At 32.9% G+C, this 16,686-nt stretch overlaps 1 protein-coding gene across 21 annotated transcripts in view; it reads right to left on the minus strand.

The window, feature by feature from the left end:
* The window catches only part of LOC138936556 (uncharacterized), a 170,561-nt gene that overhangs the window by 14,378 nt on the left and 139,497 nt on the right, over positions 1–16,686 (minus strand). For 13 of the 21 annotated variants that reach the window (XM_070302033.1, XM_070302032.1, XM_070302030.1 and 10 more), the window contains 12 exons: positions 14,560–14,731; positions 13,239–13,382; positions 10,145–10,290; positions 8,150–8,203; positions 7,881–7,949; positions 6,979–7,068; positions 5,947–6,009; positions 2,860–3,085; positions 2,555–2,674; positions 2,361–2,468; positions 1,933–2,115; positions 1,050–1,146 (listed from right to left, as the gene is read on the minus strand). In XM_070302033.1, the coding sequence (XP_070158134.1) occupies positions 1,050–1,146; positions 1,933–2,115; positions 2,361–2,468; positions 2,555–2,674; positions 2,860–3,085; positions 5,947–6,009; positions 6,979–7,068; positions 7,881–7,949; positions 8,150–8,203; positions 10,145–10,290; positions 13,239–13,382; positions 14,560–14,731 (1,472 nt within the window). The remainder of the gene's footprint in view (positions 1–1,049; positions 1,147–1,932; positions 2,116–2,360; positions 2,469–2,554; positions 2,675–2,859; positions 3,086–5,946; positions 6,010–6,978; positions 7,069–7,880; positions 7,950–8,149; positions 8,204–10,144; positions 10,291–13,238; positions 13,383–14,559; positions 14,732–16,686) is intronic. The other 8 variants (XM_070302041.1, XM_070302046.1, XM_070302036.1 and 5 more) reach the window with 7 other exon arrangements.

A 16,686-nucleotide genomic window follows, 5' to 3' on the forward strand; every position in this document is an offset into this window, starting at 1 on the left:
TAGATATAAATAATAATTAAAAGTAATAAATGCTTTCGCGAGTTTTATCTATTATAACCTTCCAAAAAAAAAAAAAAAAACTTTTTAGACATCCATTTAAAATATTAGTAGAATACTATTTATAATTTATTTTATCTTAGTGAGAGAATATTATATTAAGACGTTATCTGTTACAATTTTTTAAATATTTTAATAGCATAAAGTAATTAAACGCTTTTCAAGTTAAAATGATTTGTTAAAAAAAATTAGTTTCAAATTTATCGAATAATATTTTCTATTATTTATCTACGTCTTTTATTTTTATATTACGTCTATAATTTGTACGTTAAATATGATTCGTGCCCATCTTCTAAATTCCAATCGTCACGTGGATCAGAGTGTGCCGTGCCACTCATGACAAAGTGTATCACACGACAAAATGTGCACGAAACGAAGAAGGGACGTACGAGGAAAGCAGCTTTCAATCGTCGGAAAATTCGACCCGATGAATGTCCTCAAAGCGAACGATTCCTAAAGAAATTCGCGTCGTTCGCAATCAATCGTACCACGATTACATAGATATTCTCCGCAGAAGAAAAGGACCTTCGCAACATCACAGAACGCGATTCAGGAAATTTTTTTCGATTAAAGATTCCACTCGCGAAATTCTCATCGTAACTAACGTCAATTTTTCATAATTATTTCGGTTCTTTTTTTTTTCTTCTTCCTTAGGAAAGAGGAAGCCGAGGAGGAAGGAGAATGCGGATAAAAATGTTCAAGCGTGATACGCGAATCGGCCAAGGAGAAAACTCGGGAATATCGCATGCAACGTGAGAGTGGCGTGTGTTTTCGGAGCCAGAGATAGGTGCGATTTACGCAGGTGCGACGAGCGAAGAAGTCGGAGTAGGAGATCAGAGTAAAAAGGATGGATCTCGATAGAAGGTAAATAGATAGAGAAAGAGAAAAGAGAGAAAGAAAGAGAGAGAGAGAGAGAGAGAGAGAGAGAGAGAGAGAGAGAGAAAGAGAGAGAGAGCGAGCGAGCTAGCGAGCGGGGACAATGGAGCGGTTACCTTGGAATGCTGTGCCGTCGTCGGTGTTATTGGTGGCGTTTCTTCGGCATCCACGCTCGCTGCGTTTGGTAATCGCTGCTCTTGCACCGACGCCAAGCTACAGCAGAAACCGAACTTTTGTTTGATCAGGAAGAAAATTTGGCAACCCTATATGTTGTCGATTTATATAATTCATCAAGGAAGAACGTGTAACCGGTATTATTTTTATATAAATTTTGTTAGCGAGATAATTTCGCATGCATCGTGCTTTCTGCACATGGAGATAATTTCAATCCGTAATGCGTATAATAAAGAATAAGATTCACAAGTGATTTTAAATAGTCCTTAAAAATGAGTGCCATATACACAGAAAGTTTTGAAGCCGTGACATCGATCGATTTAATTGTCTGACGCCAATCTTACAAGAATGTCTATTATCATAAAGACACTTTGTGGGAAGAAAATGCATATTGCCGGGCAATTATGTCAGCATATTATTAGATTGATTTTCTTGACAATCTTTATCTTAAAATTATATAGCGGCTATATTACTAGAAAGCATGTTCCAGTGATTATCGACGATAATGACAATTGGATCATTAATTAATATAATTGCAACTTAGACATAACTACAAGAACTATACATATGTACATTTATTGTCATGTATAATTTATAATGAATAGTTTAAAAGAATTTATTTAATAAATCTAGAATTGATACCATTTAATATGGTAAATGTATCGTTTAATAATTTTCACAAAATTTGTTATATTTATTAATGTTATATAATAATTTCCTTCTAAATTATTTTATCCCTTAAGATAATTTTCGGTTGCATAACAAATTTAGCTATCTTGTTTAGAATCATCGTGTCAATAATATTTTAATAATAAAAAGTCATACCGTTTGAGCGTCACCAATGTGCCGGTGAGTTTCTTGCAACGTCTCAACGCGGACTCCAATCGTTCGGGTTCTTCCTTAAGAAACTTCTCCTCGCGCACCACTTTCTCCATTTCGGAGCTAAGTAGACCCTTCATACCTTCCTGTAGACTCGGGAAACGTACCTTCAGGTCAGCAACAGTTTTGCTGAAAGGCAAAATTATACCTAATCAAACGCGAAGAACTACGCGTTTAACTATTAAAATAATTGATACGCAATCTTAGTTTAAATTTTATAATTATTACATTAGTATATAAAAATATATTACATTAGTATAAAAAAAAAATTTCGATGTACAAAAATTAGACGTAAATCTAGCGACACATTTACAATTAGTATAAATACGCAACTCTCTGCTCATGTGAAATCGAAGTGCGCGTGTGCGGCTTACCTGGATTTACTCAATATCAAAGCCATATTCTCTACATCCGACATATTGACACGCGTCTTTCTATTGATCACGTTACCACGAAGCTCCTCCACGGTACTCTCCAGCTCGCTGAAATTCGCGAACGTTCGTTAGCGGCGTTTCGAATTGTTTTCTTTTCTCTTAAAGCATCATCTCAACAGAATGATAATACTCACGTGAGATCTTTTTCCAGCCTTATCATTTCTTGCTTGTAGAGGTCTTCCTCGCGACTCAGTCGAATCTTCTCCGTGTCTCCAGCTGTCCAGGCCGCATCTCCTCCTGACAATAACATAGCCCTGTAAAAATAATCAGTTAAATTAAATGACCACCAATTTTTCCAAGATATTGCGTGTTATGTAATTTTATTATACATATATATTTTTTGTAATATTAAAACAATATCTGTAAAAAAAAACTTGTGCATCGTGATTTTTCTTTCGATTCAATTACATAAAAAAAAGATACACAAGTTCTTTCATACCTAATGGTGATAAACGTGTCCCTGATCGTTTCGCGCACTGTATGGGCCTGTGCTTGCGACATGCGTCTGAGATTCCTCACTTCCTGCCTAAGGTCCTTCGCTTTCTTCTGAAGACCCCGCAGTTGATTGTACATTTCCGGTGTGAGCGCCAGATCCCTGTATACGTATTGGCCGGCCACAAGGGCGGCCGGTTTCGGCGGTGGTGTCGGTTTGTGCCTGTCCCTCTCTGCAATTGTTCATCTATGCGTAAGGGAACGCAGATATACCGCGAAGATTTCTCCGCCAACATATAAAGGATTCAAGCCGTATCGCATTCCTCCTTTCGTGCGAAATTCGAAGTGACGAAAAAACCGACAGCGAGAGATGCGAATGAAAAATGCAAATATAAATGCAATTTCATCAATTTCTTTCATAATTAATTACAGAATTTGTTGGAGAGAATATTGAATAAAATCATCGACCGATTTTATTTCAATCAATTCTCAATTCTGGCAATAATTAATCACAAAATTGTTAATCAAGAAAGATATATAATTGTATATATTTTAACTTTTCCATATTTTTCTTATTCGATCGTTAAAATGAAATACATGTATTGTTCGAATCTACATCCTATTGTATTTCGCTTTTGTCAAGTAGAGTTTGCGAAACGCTATGGCCGCAATGACGGATAAATGATTCGTCAGCGAAATTTCGTGCGTACGGCGGCTCAATCAGCTGATTAGACTTGACATTTGTCACTTATCGTCGTTGACTGTAACAATTTCGCACGATAGAAGAGCGAGCCCTAAGTAATGAGTGGACGGAGGCGACAGTTAAACAGGTCGGCGACGACACAATTTTACCGTCACTTTTTATTGTTGCAATTTTTATTGGACGGATGACGAAAGGCAGGACGGAAGAACGGAAAAAGGATACGGTAGATGACCTAATTGGCGGATGAAAATATCGTCGGTGTTTCAAGCCAAGGACCGTGTGCTTGTGTTGCGTGTTATATAAATACTCTTTGTGATATGTGATATATTTCGCTAATGCGTGCTACGTTTCTTTTTATGAGAGCGTAATTATTTTTACGGATAGACGCGTCGATGACGGATATTTATCGCAGCGATATATTCACCGACGACAATCGAGTTGGCGATATATTAAGAATAAGTAATTCTTTTGCGATGTCAGTATCCACACGTCTTTTAATTTCCTGAGCTCTCTATTTCATATAAATTGCATGCACAAATTTTCATGTGTATTCATCGAAAGACAGAATAGATGCACATTAATTTCCATGATTAATTGAGATAGATATGCCTTTTATTTATTATAAAATTCCGTAACTATTTTTTTTTTTGTAAATAAAATCATAAGTGATAGAATGTAACACTTTTGAGAATCGAATTATCTAACATTATCTATATCTTTCAACTGATACATTTACCAGTGCATCTACTCTAGCCAAACGCGCCGCGTGTATGTCACACGCTCTACATGTCAGATAGTTCCAGATGAACCGATCCCATGATATGCAACGTGACAGTGATAAGCAACGTCGTTCCAGCGGGCAAATAAAAATAAGTTCCGACACCCGAGTTAGATGAATAAAGAATGAATTTACGAGGAAGAGTGAGGAAATGGAAGGGTGAAACGGTATAAGACGGATGTACCGTGACGCTTTCGAGCGATCGGCGGCAGCAGATACACAGCCGTGATATATCGTTCGGAGGTCTGAGAGCAGAAAGAAGGAGAAAGAGAAAGAAAAAGGAATGAAATCGCGCGCGAGCATCGAATGCGAAGCGAAGAAATGTATATATTCGTCACAATTGTCCCGTAAAATGATACGAACGTATGAATTGTGTCTTCCGTTTTTCACGTATGAAAAACATACGTTCGGCGCGAAAGCGCTGCGCAACCCGATTGTTCGTCAAAGCGATGATACAATATATGAAGGGCACGGAGAAAAGAGCAAAACAATCGTAAATGTTCTTTAAACGACTATTGTCGTCAAATGATATGATTTAAAACATGATGCAAAATATTGTAAGAGAGAAATGTAGTATGAATTTCTCGTTCGGATAAAGTCGCATGATTTTTATAATCTTACGCATGTAATTTCAAAAGGAGACAAACCAGAGAGAAAGAGAGAATTCTGTCCATCGAGTAAATATTAGCTGGTCACCGAATATGATTGACATTGCGGTACGATTTTTCAAAGTAACTTTTCCGAGATTCGTTTATACATGTGTTTCTGATGACTTTTACATAAGACATGCAAACTCTGTATATAACGCTTAATTTATTCGTTTTCCATTTTGCCTGGACTGTACAGTTTGCTTTTCTCGCATACCTTGAAAATCGATTTATATGGAAATAAATAAACACATTAATTCGTTTAAATCCAGCAACGTCGACGTACAGCGCTCATCTCTTTATCGAAAATAGACCTACAATTTTCCGGTGCCCTCCATATAGTGTCGTCCCAGGAGACGAATAAAAAATTGAAAAGTAGAAAATTTCGAAACGACGGGACAATAGAGCAAATTATCGTATCAAACACACGGAACGACGCTCCATTATGAATAACGTATATATAGACACAGCGTGACACATATAAGGGAAAAGCATAATACATTAAGACTGAAACTATTCGGATAATGTGACATTTGCAAAATTATTTTGCGATCATTAAATATATTTAAACATTTTAAAAATATTTAAGTTACTCTAATATATTTAATGTAATAACAGAATATTTTATCTTGAATTTTGTTTTAAACAAGAATTTTTCAATGTCTGTGATCTTAATTTAACAAAATTTTAGTTTCATATCATTGGAATAACGAGCGTATCTTAAAAAAAAAAAAAAAAGTACTTAGAGAGATATTATCTGATATCAAAAATATAAAAATTTAAAAGAAAGAATTTATAAATATAAAAAATATAATATATATATATAAATAAAATTTTAAGAGAAATAACATTTTAAATCGTATTTATAAATGTACGAATTTTGTGTTTGTTGTTTGAAAAATATAGACTCTCTAAAATTTTGCCGAATAATTCCACTCTTAATAGAGAAACACGGGAAAATTTTACCTTGCGACGACATCCTCGGCAACGTGGAGGATTTGATTGCCGGTTTCGTGGGTTTTGTGTCCGCTAGTCGTGGTAGGCATTGCAGAATTGTATGAGAAGGCGTTAGAGATTATTGCGTTAGTATTCGCTATCGCGACGGAATCGATATATTGTCATAGATATGTTTTCATTTTTATGGAATTTTCCTTCGATTAAATTGTGTTTATAATATTAATATTATATTCATTGTATACTGAAAGTCGAAACAAATTACTTAAATTTAGAACATTCATTTAAAATTATAGCTAAAAAAGTTTGTATAAAGATTAAATAAATTGAATGAAATAATGATACAAATTGAAAAATATGTAAGTTTGACATGTGTATCCATTTTTGTGTAACATTATTCCTTGGAATAACACGATGCATATATGCATATGCACATAAATTAAATTAAATTATTATAAACAATATCATTTTTGACATCATTGATTATAAATTTGTTCTCGCTAATAATACAGAAAAGAATCATTTAACGCGATTGATCATTCAACGTGTCAACGATCGAGTCGAATCAAAGTCGAGGATGAATCAGACGAGAACTTTGCAAGATTTTGAAATACAGAGATTTCAACTAATTATAGGTCTTTCGAAACTTCGATCGAAATCAAACTCAAAGATATATTCTTCGATTATAAATTGTGGCAAATTTGCATACAATTTCTGTTCGTTGCAAAACAATCATTCGTAATACTCGATATCATTCGAGTATCATTCCTATGCTATTATGCAGTTTTTGTTATTTCGGCAAGACCTAGATAATTAAGAAAAAATATTAGAATCTCTCATCGTCAGTGTACATTTATCTGGCATTATAAAATAAAAAATCTTTCTTGGATTTTGCTTTCGGTTATTAGGCTAACGCTCAGGCAAAGACCACTTTACCACTTTCTTGATAAACGATCTAACAACGTGTGATTCGATATTCTGACAGCATGCTTAAAATTAGCATACATTTTTGCTCGTTTATACGAGACGTGCGGTAGCCGTTACCTGCATGTTGCGGGGAGTGTTGTTTGGGGGAGTTCATATCTGGTGGCTCGTCACTGAAGGACACTGACTTTTCAAACGACACCGACTTGTCTGCAATAGATGTTGATCAGCATATTTCTCCGTGATATATCTTAAGAAGCGTAAGAAGCGTGTATGTGTGTATACCGGGTGGAATTAGCGCCGGCTTTAGGTATATGGTATATTTTCGTATAATAATTTCGTATAATTGCAAAAGTTTTATTTACCAGATAAATATTAATTAATCTAGAAACTCAATTTGGAAAAATTGTGCTTCAACTTTGATATCTTCGTAAATTGTATGATTTCAAAAATTTAAATTAATTTACAAATATTTTAATCATTGCAATTGCGGAGTAATTTCCATTTCTAAGCAGCTGTTTTTCTGTTAATCATCCCTAAAGCCGGTAGCGGATAAAACGATTATGAAAATATGAAGGTTTCGATGTTACGCATCGTGCAAACGAAAATCGCAGATAGTTCAAGGGGACATAATAAATGTAAATTAAATTATTTTATTTAAGTGATGTTTTTTATATTTCCACGGAAAACAAAAGAGAAAAAAATAACCGCGCGATTTGAATACGAAAAGATAATCACGACTTAAAAAAAAAAAATAAAAAAGGATAATCTTACGGATGTGATTACAGATTTAATAAAAATTTAAAATTATCGATGCTGTTAAACTTTTGGGGGAAAATTATCGTAAAATTATATATAAGATCGTACAGAGAAAAAAGTAGAAGAAGATAAAATAACGTGAGAGAGGCACGAGAGTGTGCGACATGTATAACGATGATAACGCGAGATATGAGAAGCGGCAATGCACTTGCGAGAGCATTCGCAAGTGCGTGTATATAAAGGAAACATATATTGAAGCGCACCTTTGCCTAATTTTGGCGGTTTAACGTCAGTCCTTAAGTACGAGTCATCTGTAACGGCAGGTTGAGACACTTGAATTTTAAAGGATACGCGTTTTATTGACGGCAATTAAAAGATAGAGATAACGTTAAATATAATATGCATAAATATGTATATATAACTATACAAGTAAAGATAAAGATATATATCATAATATATATGTATATATAAGTAGAGCGGTTATACAATGATTCGAAGGTGAATAGAAGATAGAAGAAGATGAGAGACACACCTGGCAGTGAGGCAGAGCTGGAGCTAGAATGTTTGTCGAACTCATCCCCGGCGCCTGGTGTGTGCGTTAGTCGGAATAACAAAGCAGTTGTACAGCAGGGTAGTTTCGGAGAATTCAATCCGTGAGATTGTATCATCACGAGCAACAATATACCGTTGAAAGCAACGAACAATGTATACAATTATTTATCCATTGATTTAAATTAATTTTTTTTTGCTTCAGATCTTTTTTTGCGCTTCTTATTAAATCCCAAAACTATATGATTATAATATATCGCCCGCGAATTATTTCTAATTTTGATATTAATCAACATAAAATAAATTAATAGCAATATATTTTTTAATCAATTATTTATTTATCATATTTCCAATTCGCTACTTTTTGTTCCATTTTGTTTGTTCTATTATACTAACTATGTTATTGATATCGACGTATATTCGAAATATATGTATACCGCGTTTTTTTAAATAATACATGCGAACATTTCCAGCTTCAACTTCATTTCGAAATATGCTGGATATTAATAATTGGCATATTGTTGCTGGCGCGTAATTCACGGGATAAATTCTTCCAATATATATGTATGTATATCTGCATGTATGTATGCAACATACATATGTATACGCACGTTTATATCTAAAGTTATGTCGTTTCAGTGAATTGCGACTTATCCAGAAGGCGACTACGACGTTTATTACAAATCGTTCAAGACTGAAAATACAAAATGATGCAAATGCCAAAAATTTTTGCCAATTTCTTATACGCTATATACATTTTCATATATACTTTCTGTATTATTTTTTTCTTAGTCCTATTATCTGTGCTTCACTTTTATATTTATAATTGTAAAATAGTTTTAATAATAGTGAGTTTTTATTTATCGAAATTATCATTTTGACATTTACATTCTTTTTGAATTTCTTATCTATAATGATCTGAATTATGCCAAAGGAGAAATTATAATTATTAACTATCAAGTCTATTTCATTAAAAGATCGACGTAGCCGCCTCGTTTTCGGCTTCTAATGATTTAATGATACGTTTAAGACATGATAATGTTTATAATTAAAAAAGTGGTTTTGAGATGTCTGAGAGTGGTTGAAAGACGATGAAGTGGATAGATGAACAGGCACAGATGAAATGGACAGATGAATATTAGTAGAGACTACTTTATACATATATAAGCTGTGTAGCAGTCTCTCATATGATGCTTCTTATTAGCTGAAACTATCTTAGCGAATTAAGTGAATGCTCTTTTGTAAAATACGCATTAAAATATATAGAAGAAACTGAATGAGATGACATCGCTAGAACACTAAATCGATCGTCTTTGTTAGGAAAAAAATTTGCTAAGATTAAATCATGATGACATCTACACGATTTGTCTCAAAAGTAAGAAGAATGATTTTACTTATAATCTTTTATTAAATTCGTCTAGAATGAAACGTGATTATTTTATATCGTACTTTAAGGAAAATATCAATTTTCTTTTGCAAAAAGTTAATTTTCTCTCATTCGTTAAGATATTTAGAATTATTTCGTAACTTCTTGGATATTATTCATTATTCCGTAGAAATATAATCTCACTTGCACATAATTTTTCAAAAGAGGAAAAGATCGCACAGAGTCAATTCTCAGTTGTAAATTACATACAAATAACAAGAATTTTTTTCCAACTAAAATTTTTTTTAATACGGCATCTAATAGATAATAAAACAGTCGTTTTAAAAATTTTGTAAACTTTTAATCTTGTTATAGAAAGATGGAATTGTTGCAATTTATTTTCTCGAAGAAGATCACGCTAAATCAGAGATAAAGTTTAATAGAAAGAAAGAAATCATATTTTCTGATTTGGAGACAAGTTCATATTCTTTCGCGATGGTATGTTACCGAGAACCGATTAGAACAATGCTATGGCATGTTAGATGAGAAAAAAGAATTCAGAAAAAACGTAGAGAAAAAGCAAAGCTGTGATGATTTTTACGGGACACGTACCTGCGGCTCTCGCGTAAGGATCTCGTCCTGGCGGGACTTGCAAGTATTCTCGTGGCGAAGGGCTGGTGTGCGGAGCGTGTGTCAGAGCTTTCTGCACGAGACCGGTCAGATTGGCCAACTGTCTTTCCATGTGCTCCACTCTTATCCTGCGACAGATAATTTTCCGTTAAAGTATCATGATATTGTTAATCTCAGCAACATCTATCGTTTCAAAAAGAGAGAATCTCGAATTTATTTTCTCGACAATGGATAACGTGACGTGTGAACGATGCTGCAAAAATCATAGCTTTGGACAAATGTTATCTATCATCATCTCTTTGGACAATTTCATGCGTCACAAAGTATGATAGATGCATAATAAAATTAAATAGCTTCGTTTTTATTAAATTAATCAACTAATGGATATTTTAATCAACTAATCAAAATTATTTCTAATAATTTTGATATTAAAAGAGATTTTATTTTAAACTGTATTATTGTAATAAAGAAGATAGTAATGATAAACTGGATGTCACGTAAAATGATGATAAATGATGTTACAGCGAATAAAAGACAAAATGATATATCGATACGAAAATGTTAATATATATGTTGTATCTATATCTCACGTATTTTCTTCAGTATTATTTTATAATCTAATAAAATGGCATTATCTGATTTCTAAAGCAAGAAATCGAGAGACTTTATGTTATGTAAATAATAATAAAAACTGATAATAACTTCTACACATATCCGTTCTCACTGAAAGGACGTAAAACAATTTTCGATGCACAGGAAACTCTTTTTTTATACAACGTTATATCTAAAAATTCCATCGTAAATTTATATTTCTTGTCGGTGAAATCGGATATGAGTTACACAACACGATGCTAATCACGTGCATCTATCGTTTTGCATGACAAGTGACAGCAGTGCCTAATCTACGTCACGGTGACAGTACATAAAATGATATACAGGGTGATATATGTGACGCACGACGGAACAGATCGTTTACGCGATTCTCATGGCGGTCAATTTCGAAACTTGGTATAACTTTTGTAAAGTGCGAGAGGGTTTGTGTGGCCGACGAGAGAATCCATTTCAGTTTTCCGATATGTACTTCATTCCATCATAAAGTATTAATCCTGTCTAGAAAGTTTTCATACGAGAATGTTTGTGACAGCCTCCGAACATCCTCGTGGCTAATAAATTTATTACAGATATAGCTTTTTTAAATAAAAATAATAATATAATGTTTTTAATATATAAACTTTTTATTACCGATATATTAAATGGAAAAAATATATCTTTCATTAAAATTGTTGTTATTTAATGCAATTTAAATAATCCGATTACTTGTATAAAAATTTAATCACCTTTATACAAAAACAAAGCAAGGATAAAGGAAAGTATGCAGGGATTTTATATAAAATAAAATAATTATCTATAAAATATAAAAATATGACGATGTATCATGATATATTGATGATCGCGACACGGATTGTTATGGAAATGGTATTAAGGACAACAAAGACACTTTGTTGACTCTATCATGTTCATTATTGCAGAGGAAATTATTGTAAAGAATTTTATAAAAAAATTATTCGTTACGTTATTCGTTAAATTTATTCAGATGCATATTAATAATTTTATGATACGTGGTTGTGTATATCCGTTTTTTTTTTTTGCGGTACGTGCAAAACACCCTGTATATGACCAATGCATTCTTCTCTACGATCGCTAATCGGCATGCTGCATTCCACTGAAAGTTACAAGTTATATAGTTTTATATGTGTCATATACAATCTTCGAGTCACAATTAATTATGGCATATTTACATACATATGGCATATAAAACACACACACATCTTGTTTTTGAGCAGTATAGAGAGCATAATTGATATTACTTTGCAATAGTATACGTAGAATGTTCTCTAAAATATGGGTAACATAAATAGGATATTAAATAATAAATACTAGAAATGTGTATAATGGTATAAATAGAAAAGAAAGATGAACAATGATTCGGATGACGCTACTATATTGAATGAATAGCGATAGATACTGATCAATATTGCAGTTTAATATCCAGGCTTCAGGAATAGCAATTAAATAACTGGAAATATTCCATTTATCCGTGAAATAACGAGTTACAGGAAAAAAATTTCGTCTTCTTCAATATAAACGAATCTGTTACTAATTGGATCATGGTTATCTCAAAATGGGCAGAAAATATAATTCATAATAATTCTATATATTTATGAATAATATTCGTATTATAATGAAAGAAATCTTTCTGTCACTATTAACCGAATTATAAATCTTGTTAAATTTATGATACTATGGAGTTTATATAATTTCATATAAATAAAATTTATCAAAGTTACAAAATTTAAAAAGAGATATGATTTTAATTGTACCAATGTTATCATAATATATCATATTTCACAAAATTTAAAGTTTACCTATTAATAGTAACAGCTGAAAATGAATATGTATCTAATTTATGAACAATCAAACATGAAAGAAATTATTTTAAGTCTTTCATATCTGACGTTTTTCACCATGCATCCTAAGACAACAGCGTTAAACGTGTTCACCTCCGTTTCAGTGGGAAATCCAGATCCCCCCCCCCCTCTCCCTCCTCAAAAGTAAGATAAATTATTTGAATCATTTAATTTCCTAGAAAGCTTTTAGATAACATCTATGTTATTTAGAAAAATCGTCAATTGTGGCTACATTTCGAGAGACGTACAATCGATTCTCGAAATTAAAAAAGACATTTGCCAATGGAGGAGTCCCGGATTCGCCACTGTCCTGCTTTTAGAGGGAAGTACGCTCGAAACGATACTCGTGCAACCCGTATTCATTCATAAGCATCCATCTAGACAACCAGCCGGCCATTCTTGTGGTGGTCGGTTTTTATATATTCTCCTTTTCTTTTTTTCTTTCTCGTTTTATATTCTTTTTCTCATTCGGGGTGTTTTTTTTTTTTTTTTTTTTTTTTTTTTTTTTTATTCCACAGCCAGGCAGACGCTTTACGCAAGACTAACACGCAGGCGAGGTACGAGTTGTGTGTGTGTATGTGTGTGTGTGCGACACGTGGGTGCAGTACCGAGTAGCGTCGTAGCCCTGTCCGCCGGATGGCAGGGGGGGTGCCGCCCCCGTAGGGAACGGGGATCGCGGGGGACCAGACGGCGGACGTCCCGGTGGTTTCACGCCGTAAAGGCTGTACGATTCCTCCAACAGCTCCGTATCGCTGCACCACCCACAACAGACATACACATCCGCGCTATCAGACATCCAAGTGGAGGAACGACGGTGCGGAGACCAGTAATGGGGAAAAAGAGGAGAGAGAGAGAGAGAGAGAGATAGAGTGAAGAAGGTTAGCCTGTCGTCTAGGGTGAAACGAGACGTTGGAAACAGAGACGACAACGTTTTGCTGGCATGGGGGTCGTCATTAAGCGAAAAAAGGAAGAGGATGGGCAGGGTTGGTTTCCAGGTGAGTGGAGTTTATTCATCCGGGCAGAGTGCACGTTTCTGACTTTATGGAAAATCTTTCGACAGATGTAAAGTTTACGCGAATTGGATATACTATATGGAAGTTCTTATTAAGGGCATCACATTATATATATTTAACAAGTTAATTTGTGCACTTATTTCTCGATCAATTATTTGCCGGAACAAAACGTCCGTTATCCATATTAAATTTGCGATTGCGTTAATAATATTGTAATTCTATTCACAACTTTTATAATAAATTCAACCGGTTCCGATATATATATATATATATATTTGAGCAGCATGATAAAATATATTCTACGTAAATAAAATATGTATGCCAATAAAGCGAATGAAGTGAGTTTCAACGTGATGAGATATCCAATATTCTCTTTCGTCGTTATCGGTTATATAAATTCTGCTACTTTTTCCCTGTGAAAATTTAAATATATATTTTATTATTTACATACAACATCTTAGATTTCCTACATTTCTTTTTATTTATACAATACATTCATCAATTTGCAAATTATTAAATTTTAAATTAAAAAATTATATAACGGCTAAATATAAATTCCATAACAAATTCTCATAATCTTGTTAAATATTATTATATAAACATATAAATTTATAATTGAATAAAAACTGAAATCATTTTATTCACTCGCGCTCTTTTGAAACTTGATTAATAAACTAGATTTTAAATTATACATCTCAGAAAGTTATGTTACTTTTATAAAAATTAATCTCACCATCAGATTGATTTCAATAACAATTTATCGATAAAAAGAATTGGAAATCTAAGATACTCAAATATGTAGTAATTTTGTTAATTACAGCCACAGTACAATGTGTCTCTTTAATTGTTGTGAACTGCAATTAAGTACAATCGCGGTTCATTATTAGTTATCGGAAATGCGTGAAACTCCGGTTACCTGGCTTCTTCGTCGATAACGGGAGTAACGGTGCCCGAATATTGCGAATAATACGGATCTTCGTAACTGCTACCGGCGCTGTAAGGCCCGGGTGGATATCTTCCGCTTCCGGAACCGACCCCGCCACCACGTTCAGGGCTGCTCATGTATCCGCTTTCCCCGTGTAGTCGATCTGAGAAGATTTAAATCAATAATTTATGTTATATATAGTCGGAGCCAGAAATATCCATTAAAGCTATCTTTTCTTACATTATTGTATTATATTGTTATATTGTTATACTAGCTTAGTTGGAAAAACAATGACTGGTTTTTTTTATGTATTTCGGAACTTACAATAATCATGATTAATTATACAAAAAATACTGACAGCAAAATATAAAATATAATATATATTAATAAAATATATATATATATATATATTTATTAATAAAAAAAAATATATATATATACACACACACATACATATCATTAAATTAAAAAAATATTTATCTTGTAATATAAACAATAAAAGTTAAATAAATAGATCAATAAAATATCAGTAATAATTTGTTCGACGAGCTGATAATAAAGAGTTAATTGCACAGCATTAAAATTTTTCGTTTGTTTCTATGCAAAATATCTTTGTGCTTGATGTTTTCTTTTTTTCAAACTAATCTTCATTATTGTTATATGTTTGTGGCTCGATACCTCCGTCGAGTTTCGTGATGCGTAAATGTGCAAATGAAATTACGATGAAGGTCAATAAGAGTCGTTTATCAGTCATCATGATAGAGGGTGAAGAAGAAAGATTCTTCATGATCGTGCTTCTTATGGAAGGGTACACAATCTACGACTCTCAAATGACAAGGAGAACGGATGAAAAATGGAATGAAAGGAGATGCTGCTTTTTGTATATTATGATATCACATAGCGTTTTGTAGAAGGCAGGCGATATACGTAAGAAGTTTCTAAAGGTTTTTAAGAAGCTTAGCTCTTAATGTTGGAAATATATCGAGTTTTACTTTATAACTTTGTAATTATAATACATACAGTTTTATATATCATAATATAATCATATTATTAAAAGACCATGCTTATAACACGAGTAGAATTTCTTAAATGCACTTGTATGTTGAAAACAAACGTCTTCGGAAAAAAAAAAAAAAAAAAAAAAAAAAAAAAAAAAAAAACATTAGTAGGAAATAAAGATGAATTTTGAAATGAAATTTAAAATGCACTAATATGTATCGCAATTTCGAGAACATTTCAAAATGTATAACGCAACTATGTGTCTCACTTTGAAACATAATTAAAATTCCAAAGGATTTTGTTAATCGCAAATAAGAATTAGAAAATTAATACACATTATTTGTAATAAGCACTGCATCGTAAGTATACATATCTGGTTAATTTTCGTATGATTAATAAAAAAAATTTAATTAATATGAAACACGATAAAAAAATTTGCATTGAATAACTTATTCGGATCTTTCAGTTTCCGAGACAACATCCGATAAAATTTCAATTTCTTCTTCTTTGCGCAATATGCCAATAGCATTCGAAGTTCACCGGCGGTTAAATTCGAAACGTTTCGATTCAATCTATCCGTTCCAATCTATTCCCAACACTATCTCCACGATCTCGAGATCGTTTAATTAAAACTTTGCTCGGCCCAGCTTGGCTAATCGCAACTGCCAATTTCATGGTTTTCCTGCGGTTATTGCATTCCGAACAACCAAAATCACTTTTGTCTTGTCCTTATCACGAATGCACATTCTTTCTGTCATGTTATACTAAAATATTTTTGTTATATTAAAATATTATTTTCGTATTTCCATTTATAGTTTACATATCGGTCTTTTATTCCGTCCCCAATAATTTACTTCTATAAAATATAAATAAGATTTTGAACGAACAAAGAAAGATTAACTTAAAATGCGTCAAAATGGTCTGTGTATAAAACCGACAGAGATTTACCCTATCACTTGAATTATTCTTGAATCGCAATGGAAGCAACGATAAATTATCATCTCCATATTGTTAAAAAAATAAAACAGAATTATATTTTGTGTTTCAATTGGATTCTATTTCGCATCGAACACAGTTCAGTTCGTTGATTGCACGGTTTCAAAATTTACAAGGTATACA

This window comes from Polyergus mexicanus, unplaced genomic scaffold, assembly GCF_030449975.1.
Source record: "Polyergus mexicanus isolate NDT 795.1 unplaced genomic scaffold, iyPolMexi1.0 SCAF_9, whole genome shotgun sequence".
In the NCBI taxonomy this organism is placed as follows: domain Eukaryota; kingdom Metazoa; phylum Arthropoda; class Insecta; order Hymenoptera; family Formicidae; genus Polyergus; species Polyergus mexicanus.